This window comes from Scatophagus argus, chromosome 15, assembly GCF_020382885.2.
Source record: "Scatophagus argus isolate fScaArg1 chromosome 15, fScaArg1.pri, whole genome shotgun sequence".
Taxonomy (NCBI): domain Eukaryota; kingdom Metazoa; phylum Chordata; class Actinopteri; family Scatophagidae; genus Scatophagus; species Scatophagus argus.
This window is the reverse complement of record NC_058507.1, coordinates 3535469-3547068: the sequence shown is the minus strand read 5'-3', so window position 1 is coordinate 3547068 and position 11600 is coordinate 3535469. Positions and strand designations below refer to the sequence as shown.

Genomic DNA, 11600 nt, shown 5'->3' with positions numbered 1-11600 from the left:
TGACGGTAACCAATCCGCGTTAAACAGGAAATGCTTAAGCAAGATGCGTTCATGTACCTCGTAAAACTCGTAATTACCCACATTCAGAAAATTCTGAGTGGAAAAAACATGTCACATCAGCAGCGTAGTCGTCATTCCGTGTCGGATATATCAAGGATGTTTGTCGGTGTCAGCGTCAACAATCGGTGCGTTATAATCCAACCGAAATCCCTTACTGGAGTGACGGGCCCTTTAAATTACCCATTCTTCGGACATGACGTGAATGCAGCAAATATCTGAATCGGGGAAGTACTAGACAAATGACTGAGGAGATTTTGACTTCCGGCAACTTCGTTTTGCGCAGCGCATCCAGACTTTGCTATCAAGCATTAAAGTAAAACACGTAAGTCATTTTTAGTTAACATTTTTATTTCTGTAGAGAATCTCAGAGAAATTCCCAGCAATCAAATCCTCGGCTGCTTTGTGAGGACAGCACTGATGCTAGCTGCTTTTAGCTAATCAATGGACTTAGTTTCGTCTTTGAACATTTTCTGAAATGTCGTATGTAGTTTATCCCATCGATATTCATTTGGTTGAACGTTGGATGATTACGTGCTGAAGTTTGGTTCAATGACTAGCAACGTTAGTGTCACCTGGCTCTTTGTGTTCAAATAACAAGAAACGTTTTATGAACTGAACGGCATGTGACGTTTGAGGGTCATCGTGATTACAGAAACTACTTGGCCAACTTAACCTTGGCCAACCTCCAGCGGCGATAATTCATGGTGCTTTTGCTGTACGTTTGGTAATCGTTGATATTCGTTTTGATTTGCTGTTCCGTTTGTAAGAGTGAAAAATGATTATCATCGTCATCAAGTGGAAACGTTTGCCTACCATGTAAAATGTGTTGTTATGAAAACCTTAGAATGTTAATGGTACCGTGTGAACTTTATTATATTTTGTGGTGTACTTACTCCACTTACTATGAGGTACTCCTATCGCAGTAAGAGCCACTTTGATAGTATAGCTTTTCGATACTGAAATCAATATTTGAAAATCCAGCAGTGATAAGCTGGTGGATAATATATATATATATGTCGTAAACATTTTTTGACAAGGAGTCCTCAAATTGGATTATTAAAGAATTGTGACTGATATGCAGAGTCACACATTGTACAGCTGAAAATTGTTCCTTCCTCACATGTACCGATATGTGTCTGCGACAGGCTTAAATCTGTTCAGTTTAGCAGTCAGCCTCTGATAGCAGGGCCTGCTAACATATGAGCCAATTTTTTGTTTATTATTAGGATGAAGAGTCTTTATGGTGAATTACTTAGTATTTTCCCATGTGTTGTTGTCAAGTGAAGTTACTCTCTAAAGCTGTCACAAATTGGATTAAGAAACTGAAAGCCCTGTTGCTTGCATTTTGTCACACTTTTGGTTATTTTAAACAAACAGGGCTGAGCCATGGCCGGTTTTCAGATCCGGAAGTATCAGGACGATGATGCAGAGGCAGTGAAGGAGATCTTCGCCATGGGGGCGAGCGAGCACGTGCCGTCGTCCTTCACGCACTTTCTGAAACAGCCGCTTACCCAAATGGTGCTCATGTGCATGTTCTGCGCTCTCATGACCAGCTCCAAGTCCTTCCTGCTACCCGTCCTGGCCGTCACCCTCCTGCTGGCCGGGGCCCGACAAGTCGTCATCCACATGTCAAACAGATACATTGACATCTGCTTCAGGACGGACCTCGAGAACATCAGCGAGACCTACCTGAAGCAGAAGGACTCGTGCTTCTGGGTGGCTGAATGTGACGGTCGGGTGGTCGGCATGGTGGCTTGCCTGCCGGCTGAACAGGCGCCCGAGTGTTTGGAGTTGAAACGCGTGTCCGTACGCCGCAGTCACCGCGGGATGGGCATCGCTAAGGCTCTGTGTCGGACAGTGGCTGATTTTACTCGTGACAGGGGCTACGCAGCAGTTGTCTTGCACACCTCAGTGGTGCAGACAGACGCTCAGAAGCTTTATGAGCACATGGGCTACGAGAAGATAAGAGAGTTTGCCGCTCCCGAGCTTGTGGCCAAAATCACAAACTTCACTCTGTTTGAATACAGACTCGATTTACACAGAGAAGGGAAAAAGGACTGAGTGATCCTAAAAGGAAACAAACAGTTAGACCAAATCTCCCTGAGACATTTCAGGGCGACAGTACTGTACTTCAGTACTTCCCAAGTACTTCAGTACTTTCAGCGACAGTACTTCTTGAAAGTCATTTGATTATTTAATGTTGTAAAGAAGTTTGTTTCATTGTGACTCTGAGAATAAATTGGTAGTCCTATAATTTTGTAGTGTTCATTTTTGTTGTTGCCCTGTCAGAGACACACAGATCTGATGAATGGATCAGGTATTGGCCTCATTAAATACTTTTTTTTTTGTCAGTGTTATTATAAATTCAGTGTTTCAGTTACATTTGTTAAGTCATGGCAGGCAGCCAGCTCACTTTTTGAATCCCTCATGGCTTCATGTTGGTGTACAGATTATAAATTTGGGGAGAAGTGGGTACTCTGCGTCTGTAAATAATGTGGCAGATCCCTGGTGCTGTTATTGTCATGAGGTCAGTTCACCAAAACAGCGTTATGTAATATAAATTAGTCGCTGGTGAATCTGTGACCACCACAGTGTTTGAGATGCCCGATAAGCTGTAGGTCTGATTTTAGTAGCCTGTTTTCATACCAGCCAGAAAACACAGCCTGAGGGATCTCTGCTCTGCTGGGTGTTTGCAGTAGGTGACACTTTAACAGTATTAGCAACAGTATTTTATATAAAATGCTGTCTTTGACACACGTGTTATTTTTACTTCACCTTTTCATCTAAAAATATACCCGCATTTTCTGTTCCCTTTTTCTGCTCGTGACGTTTCTTATGTCTCCAGATCAGTCGAGATAAATTAGGAGCAGGTCTGAGTTATTTTCCAGCTCCGATCACTTGAATATTGTGTGTGTGTGTGTGTGTGTGTGTGTGTGTGTGTGTGTGTGTGTGTACGGTACTCTGAAACCGAGCCCTGCAGCTTTCCCTTCACCACCAGTTCACCCCTACAGGAGGGAGTCTCTTCATCACGATGAAGAAGGTGATTCTGAGGTTCTGCTCTGTGGGTTTGTTTTGCACACAGGAGGCTTCAGACTCTGACAGGTTGTTGCAAATTCACTTAAAACAAATGTGGACAAAGAAGTTCTCTGATTTAATTCCCTCAGTTGGTTTTCTTATTGTCTAATTTGTTAATTTTTTTTTTTTTTACTTCCATAAGTTTTTTCTTTTGTGATTAATATTAACAAATGTACACATTCTCCTGCAGTCCTCCTCCCTTTTCTGTTTTCTTACCTCTTGATTTTTAATTTTTCGGGTGATTTTTTTGTTTATGCAATAAATTAAAATGAGGTGAAACAAGAAGAGAATAATAAGGATAAAAAGTATAATTTGTTTTCATGTACTAAATTCTCTATCAAAAAATAAAACAAGTTTTTTACACAACCTTGTGTCTGTGTTTAAACCCTGTCAGGTGTTTTGTACTCATGCATGTAAAATTCTTATTTTATACACCATTAAAGGTATGACCGGGCTGCTCCGCTCCTGTGAGGCGGGGTGGCTCAGGCAGCACCTCGGACACCTCAGGACGGATGTGTCCGGTCAGACCTCCGTGCATGGATGTAGCCTGTGAGGGACGAAGCTGAGCGGTTAGCCGGACTTCAGGACAAAAACAGGCAAGTTTTAACACGGCTGTGTCATCCGAACTGTTGGAGACAAATTCAGAAGATAGAAACACACCTGTGTAGAAACATGTGTGTGCGTGTGTGTGCATCTTGATAAAATTATGTCGGTTTAAGGCTTTTTAATTGCGAAAGGCAGCCGAGGCTAGCGGCTACCTTTGCTAGCAGCGGGTCAGGGAGTGTCCCGCTGACAGCTCACGGCTCCGAATGCCAGCGTTTAAAGCGACGGCTCACAGCTGGCAAAATGCAATATTTTGCGCATTAAAACGAATAATTACGGAGTGGAGACCATTACAAGTATTTCATCAGCTGTGGTTGGTGTCTGTGGAGGCGGCGTGGATCCACATATCCAGCTCTAATGGGATGAATTGGCTTTCTTCTCGTTTAAATTAATTAATCCCCCATCCGGATTTGCCCCCCTAATTTCTCATCTAATTTGATTAATGTAGAGAAAATGTATCACCAGGCTGCAGCCACACCCACGCTGTGTGATGTGTCCTGACTCCCATCAGGCACTGCAGGCTAAACGTTAGGATTTCTTATGGGTTTGTTGTGTTAAATAAATCAGTGACATGTGATCATTCAGGTCAGTAAGGCAGCAGGATGGAGCAGTGGCCTCACAGGATGGAGCAGTGGCCTCACTAGGTGGCACCAAATGGCACCAAATGGCAGGCTGTCACATCAGCCCATCAACTGTATGCTGTAGTGGTTATTAGTATTATTGTTGTTGTTGTTGTTGTTATTTTGACCATGCAGTCAGGCGTTTAGTGCTAATTTGGGACACCCTGAAGTGAATTATGGGAGTGAATCTGCTCCTGCTGTCTGTGGATGACCTGTTTTTCCTGTAAACGCCGTCTCGTGTTGATCCCAGTCTGAGTATCATTAACATGGAGAGCAGAGGAAGCCCAACATCATCATCATCATCACCATCACCAGCCTCGTTTATCCACTGCGGTTAGCGGAGCTGCTTTCAATCAGTTCATCCTGTGATGATTTTTCTCCAGTTAATTATATTCACAGATTCACGTGAATCTTTAAAGAAAGAAAATTGTGAAAAGTGTCCAACACAATTTCTCCGAACTCTTTAGTATCCTCATACTGCTTATTTATCTGAGAAACAATTCAACAAAACAACTTGAGACTCTGTAACTACTAAATGTTTAGTGACTCATAAACAAAATCATTTTCGGTTGATAGAATAATCAAATGTATTGATAACTTGCTACATTTAAGCCTTACAATGGATTTTTTCTTCTTACCATCTTGGATTGTTTTTAGACGTTTATTTTAAATGTCACGTCCCCCATTGGGAACTTTTTCCATTATTTTCTGGCTTTTTTTTTCAGACCAGACAGTTTATCGGTTTATCGGTGAAATAGTGCCAGTTGCAGCCCCACTGCATTTGGAAATTTAAGAAAACAAATGACTCGTCCAGTATACGCATCGCAGTTGTTAAAATGTGACCCAACGTGACCGTCACGAAGCCCGCAGCACATTCACAGCAAGACTTCTGGTGTTTCAAAGTGGGTTAAATGAACTTCAGCCGCATTGCACGCGTCATAAAAATAAAATAATAAAACGAGCGTTGGGATCAGGTACTTTCCGGTTTTAATCAAAAGCTTCAGAAAACTATTATAAATATTTTCTTCTGTTTCACACATCGCAGGTCATATTCAGTGACCCATGAGGCTGAATCCCTGCTGAATCCCAAAGCTAAAATTGAGCATTAATCATTAGTTTTGCTAATTACTGACCACTGACTTAATTCAAACAACAAGAATATAATTTTGAATAAAATTGTAATTTGCAGCCCTAAATGAAAGTCAGACTTTTGTGACGTACTTAAGATTCTTCATCTCGTTGACATAACGACGACACCTCAGTGACTCCCGACTCAGAGGTTTGCGTTTCGGCCCGTGATTCAACTGACTGCGTCGGCACAGCTTCAGACTTCAGTCACATTTCTACCTTCACAGCCTTAATCAAAACAGCAGCTTCAAGGACGTGGACGTGCTCGTCTTTACCTTGCCTGGCAACGCTGGCTGGTTCCTCCCAGACCTGCAGACCGGCGGAGGTGCAGTGTGGTCGTAATGTGTCACCTCCGTTCCTGCTCCGGTCTGAACGGGCTCGCAGCGGCGTCTGGCTGAGCTGCTGACGCGTCTTCCTCTGCCTTTGCCTTCATTTTCTGTAAGGAGAGCAGTTCTTTGATTTTGGCCATCTGCTAGTTGTCTCCTTATTATTCCTTCGTTGAGAAATAAGAACTCCCCCCTCCCCCTTTCTCCTTCCTCTCCCCCCAACCCTGCCTTCGTCATTTGCATTAAAGGGTGCAAAGGGACTGCAGAGGTTTGTTTTGTTTCCCTAAACCTGTTTATATCTCTCCCATGTCTGAATTCTTAGGCTGTTTCCTGGACTTTGTGAAGACGTGCATACTGCCTCTGCTGCATGTGTAGGGATAAATCTGAGCCTGCAGACGGTACATTTTGTTGTCCTGGTCCACTCCTGGTTGCTGAAGCTTTATGAGTGATGTATTATCCCCCCCTCCTTTCTGAAGGCTGAGTTTCTTTTGTTCAGACTCTTACAACATCTCTCATCAGCCTCTAAGCTCAAAGCTTTCACACAGAAACCCTGCGGCATTTGCTTCCATTGCAAAAAAAAGATGACAGCACAGAAACAGAGAGGACTGAGAGTTAAAAAAGGCCCAGCCATGCAGATGGCTGATAAAAGCTTGATAAAGGAGAGCTAATCCTTCCTCTGTGATGGCCCACAGCATCAGGCGGGGCTCCAATGCAATCTGCTGGCTTTTGCTTACAGTGTGCAGCATTACAGGGCATCACCTGGGCCTTTTGTGTTCAGCCACAATGAGGCGACATCAGATTGAGTTAAACTGGCTTCAGAATGCTTGCTGTCTGTATTTCCATCCTCCCAGCGCTCACACTTTGACTGTAGCAGCAGAGACAAAGTGAAATGGACAGCAGTGCAAGAAGAGGAGAGTTTGCCGATACATCTGGGCTCTTTTTACGATATTTCATTGCTGCATTGATGGCCATAAAGAAATTGTTTTTGTGAACGGGTTGAGCAACTGAGAACTGTAGTGATTATTGTCGGGTTTTGGCCTTTAATGATTTGTCTTATCAGGACTCAGTTGGTCTTTGATCAGCCACGGAGTCCACAACACCTCCAGACCTGTGCCTCATGCCGAATTAGGAAGACGTGCCTGGGAATAATGACTGTCAAGTTTATTTTGAGAGGCTTTTTGGAGGCGAATGTGTAGGCTTTAGGACCCAGCACCTCAGTCTGGGCCTAAACCGCCCTCCCTCCTGCAGGAGCCAGCGCAGACACTAGCGCAGCGCAGTGCTGCCGCTCAGCTGATGCACCCACAGCAGACCGAGCTCGGCTCTTTTCTCCCCCCTCCTTTGCTCAGCTGTTTTCCTCTGGTCCGTTGGTCGGAGGGCTGGATCGGCACCGTCTGTCCCTCAGGGAATTTCTGACAGAGCAAAAAGCTCCTGTTGGCCTTCATTTGGCGGCGGCGGCGGCAGCAGCAGAGAGGACAGACAGGGAGTTTTGAGAGCTCAGACTGTGCTGTGAGGCTCAGGAGGGAGAGATGGTGTGATTCTGTAAAGAGAAAGAGAGAGGAAGAGGGAGACGCTCCAGGAGCATCACCGAACCCCCCTCCCTCCCCTCTCCTAGACCCCCTTCTGTCTGGCAACAGCTCCCTCTGACAAAACAGGCGGTTTGGGGGGCGACTCGGCGACCGGGAAACATGTCACAGACCAGGAGGAACGTGTACACCAGGGTGAGTGTGCACACGGTGTTTGAATGAACGGACCAGACTGCGATGTTGAAGTTAGTCCTGATTGCTGCGCCATTGTTCCTGATGCGTCGGCTCAATTTGTTTCACCCTGTCATCTGCTCGTTGATGGTTTTCTGCTCTGAATAGAAGGGTTTCTAATCCGTTCCAGCGCCGCACTCCCCTGTCTGATCCGTCGCCTCTTTGTTCGGCCCAGACGCCCCTCCGAGTTCACAGAGCTGCCGCGATGTTAAGGTTCAGACCTCTGAGATGACTCAGTCCAGTGGAGATGATACATGACAGGCAGGTATTAGTTTTATAAGGCTTATTGTTATCAGCAGACAAGTCGACACATAATCCACGAGCCCCAGAAGACTTCCTGTTTGTCATCCGTCTCTTGAGTCAAGCAGCTTTCCTGTCACCCGGAGGGATGACATCAGGGCTGGATGTTAGATTTTAGCTACAAGCAGCACCTTTCGGCTTCTCTTTTCTTTGCCTCAGATCACAGAAACCCCCTTCCTCATCGGGAGTAGTCCTTCGTTTGTGTGCTTCGTACGGTGACGGTCTATTTGTTTGAGGGGAAAAAAGCGACCTTCAGGCTGACAAGTTTCGCCAGCGCCTTCATCAGAGCGCCGTGAGCAGCAAACCAGGCTGTTTTTATCTTCTTTCAGCATTGTAGTCGGTTTGAGCTCGCGTGTGGCTGAAGAATAGAGTGGCACTAAATAATTCAGCTCGTCCTCCTCGGGTCTGCTTCCAGCACATGGCAAACACGTCACATCAACACAGAGTGCTTCATAGTTACACTGTGATAGCTGGAACTCCTTCCTTTACAGTATTTTATGACTTTAAAGAAGGCGCGAGTTATAAAGCACAATGGACGACTGGTTGTTGAAAGGTGCATTTGAGCCTTGTGGCCTCCCGTCCACACTGCAAACCAAAGATCCTCCTCCTCCTGTCAGGAATCTGAAGTGATTTCATGGCTTTAAATAGATGCTAAAGCTTGAATAAATCATCTGAGGACTTGACTGGGACGTTGAAAATGCTTGACGAAGAGACAAAAACACACGAGAAGCTAAAACGTCTCTTTCCGTGTTGGTCATGAATTATAAGTCAGGTTAATTAGACTTTAAGCGATCATGGGAATTCAGGCTCGGCAGCAGCTGCTGCTGTGTGGCAGAATATTAATGGTGATGTTCGTAAAAAAACTTCATGTACAACTTTAAACGATGTCTGCTTTTATTGTGTGAGCTGTGAAAAAGTGGGGTTGAAGCAGAAGAGTTGATCGTTTCATTTTCTCTTGATTATATCTCAGGTTTTTTGGCCAACAAAATGTTATCAGAGAAAGAAACCGGTTGCAGCTCTGAGTTGCATCCGCCTCCTTACGTTGTAGCTGGCTGTACTTTTCTATGTGTGCGCTGTATTGTGGCCAGTAAATCCAGTGTTTGGAGGCCGTGACTGAAAAATGTAAACCTTAAAAATGCCTCTTAAGAGGCGCCAACATCTTTGAGCTTATGTTTAACACAACACTCTCTATAGTCCCACATTCCAGCCTATACGTTGCTTAGATCCAATGTCCCCACCTTGTGCAATATGGATGTGTGACTGTTAAGGCCTGTAGGCATGTGGTTAAACCAGATGCAAAGGCATCATTAGGAGCAAACCCTTTCAAGACCACCCCAGTAGTTTGGTTTCATTGATTGTCATTCGCTTTATTATTTGGTTTTACTCGTTTTTTTCTTTCTTTCTTTCTTGACTTTCTTGTCCCTGAATCTTTTGGTATTTGTAACCCCGTAACCCAGAAATGTCCCCCCACGGCCCACAAGTTTATTTTCAGCCCTGGTTCTGCAGTTGTTTAAAGACAAATTTAACCGTTAAATATTAGATTGTTATTAGATCTTAAAAACTGCAAGGAACTTGTAATTTAAAAGTACAGTTATGTCATTTCTGCTGCTGCGGGGCTCTCAATCCCAACAATAACAAAAGACATGATGATGATGATGATGATGATGATGATGTCATCATAACTCCTGTGTTGTTTTAAGTGAGACAGCAGCACATAGAGGGTGTGTGTGTTTACGGTAAGCTGGAGGAGAGTGTGTGCTCTCGCAGTGTAATAATATCTGCTCCTCTCTGGTCTCTTCTGCTGAGTCACCATCACTTCTAGGACATCACACTGCAAACTGGGTTATGCAGGACGATTTGATTACAAAATGCTGCGGCTCGAGTAGATGTGCCCGCGTTGAAACGTTTCACTGTGCCGTTTGTTCTCCACTTTGTGAAATCTCACTCGATTGTTGCCATGGGATTAGCACAAAGAAGGCTTTCCGGCAGAAAGCGAGGACGTTGACATTTAGAGAGTGCAAGTTGTTGTGTGGTCCTGAACAGCTCAGTGGGTCAGAATGACACTGAAACTCCTTTTTGTGCCCCACAGCAGGTAGCCACTGTGTGCTGACCTGCTGCTGTGAAAAACCCTTATTTTCCAGAAGTTTCTTTGTGAATGTTTTCAGTTTACTTCCATCAACAAAGAAACAGACGTGTTCTCGACTTGCATGTGAAATATCAAACAGACAAACTGGATTATTAGAACATTTAAATTAGGTAACAACAAAATCCAAAGACGTGAGCACGAATTACTGTTTTCACGGTCCACCTCTGTGTTTCCCCTCGTCCCACCCAGACCACCAGCAGCGGCAGCAGCAGGATGAGCTCGGACGGGGGCGGCCGGCCCGTCAAAGTGGGCTCCCTGGTGGAGGTGATCGGGAAGGGGCAGCGCGGCACGGTGGCCTACATCGGCAACACGCTCTTTGCCTCCGGAAAATGGGTGGGCGTCATCCTGGACGAGGCCAAGGGCAAGAACGACGGCACCGTGCAGGGCAAGCGCTACTTCACCTGCGAGGAGAGTCATGGGATATTTGTGAGACAATCACAGGTAACTACAGAACTGTTTAGTCAATACAAGATATGTTTTCCTAAAAGCTGGCCTGTAGTGTACCCCCGCACCCCACACCTTATTTTCTAAGGTGTTCAAGGTTTTCTTTTGGCTTGATGCAGTGTGTGTGTGTGTGTGTGGTTGATATGTTCCTCTGCTGTCTGAATGGAGCCAGCGAACTGCGTCAAGTAATGAAAAATACTGCAAAGCCTCCCCGTGTGCTACAGTGAACATAGATTACTTATGGTGGCCTGGAGAGGACAGTCAAATACGTCTCAGGTAAAGTAAGAATAGATGAAACATCAGCAAGGTTTTGTCACAGCTCATAAGCGTTTAGGGAGCTCCTGTTACTTTGTTACTGTGGTGGCTTTCAAACAAAAGTTATGTTTACATTCATTGTCACTTCGCCTAACATGTCCAACAAACATGCAGAATGCACTTCCTTCTCCATGAAACCGTTTCCAAGCTGATTTTTCTATGATTTTAAATCTTGGCGTCGTTTGCATCCATAGTCGTCGTCTTGTCTGCCACTTTGCAGCGTCTGTTGGCTCATAATCAATCGGCGGAAAAGCGTGAAACTGCTGGCAGTAATGTGTGTTATGTCACCAGTCTGTGCATGAAACAGTCGACAACTTTTTACAGTTCTTACACACGAGGCCTCCTACAACAACATTTCATGATCCTGAACCTGTGAGGTTTACCTCGGGTCAGGACGAGTGGGCGTGTGTTTGTGAGATTTGTCCACCAGCAGAATCACATACGCCTCCAGATCTACCTGCAGAAATCAGCAAACAACAGCAGCGTCAGGAGCAGAATAAGGGGACCAGAAGCAATTTGAAAATACGCTATATAGACAAAAGTATTGGGACCATCACACCAACAGGGACTTTAATGACGTCTCATTCTAAACACACAGACAGCTCTGCAGCTCTAACAGCTTCCACTCTTCTGTGAAGGCTTTCCACAACATGTTGGAGTGTTTCTGTGGGAATTTGTGCCCATTCATGCAGCAGAGCATTTGTGAGGTCACACACTGATGTTGGACCAAAAGGCCTGGCTCACAATCCTAAAGGTGTTGGATGGGGTTGAGGTCAGGGCTCTGTGTGGGCCAGTCAAGTTCTTCCACACCAAACTCATCCAACCATGT

General features: G+C 44.9%; 2 protein-coding genes across 13 annotated transcripts in view; both read left to right on the top strand.

The window, feature by feature from the left end:
• The first annotated feature begins 235 nt into the window (after window positions 1–235).
• On the top strand, window positions 236–3501 carry nat8 (N-acetyltransferase 8). The gene is made up of 2 exons (XM_046412709.1): window positions 236–382; window positions 1438–3501. The coding sequence occupies exon 2, from the start codon at window positions 1447–1449 to the stop codon at window positions 2119–2121; it is 675 nt and encodes a 224-aa protein (XP_046268665.1). The 5' UTR covers window positions 236–382; window positions 1438–1446; the 3' UTR covers window positions 2122–3501.
• dctn1b (dynactin 1b) overlaps window positions 2971–11600 on the top strand; it is a 31708-nt gene continuing 23078 nt past the window's right edge. For 4 of the 12 annotated variants that reach the window (XM_046412701.1, XM_046412697.1, XM_046412691.1 and 1 more), the window contains exons 1-2: window positions 7011–7530; window positions 10202–10453. In XM_046412701.1, the coding sequence (XP_046268657.1) occupies window positions 7498–7530; window positions 10202–10453 (285 nt within the window). In that variant the 5' untranslated portion in view covers window positions 7011–7497. Of the gene's footprint in view, window positions 3163–3578; window positions 3732–7010; window positions 7531–10201; window positions 10454–11600 lie in introns of those variants that run through there. The other 8 variants (XM_046412700.1, XM_046412696.1, XM_046412692.1 and 5 more) reach the window with 5 other exon arrangements.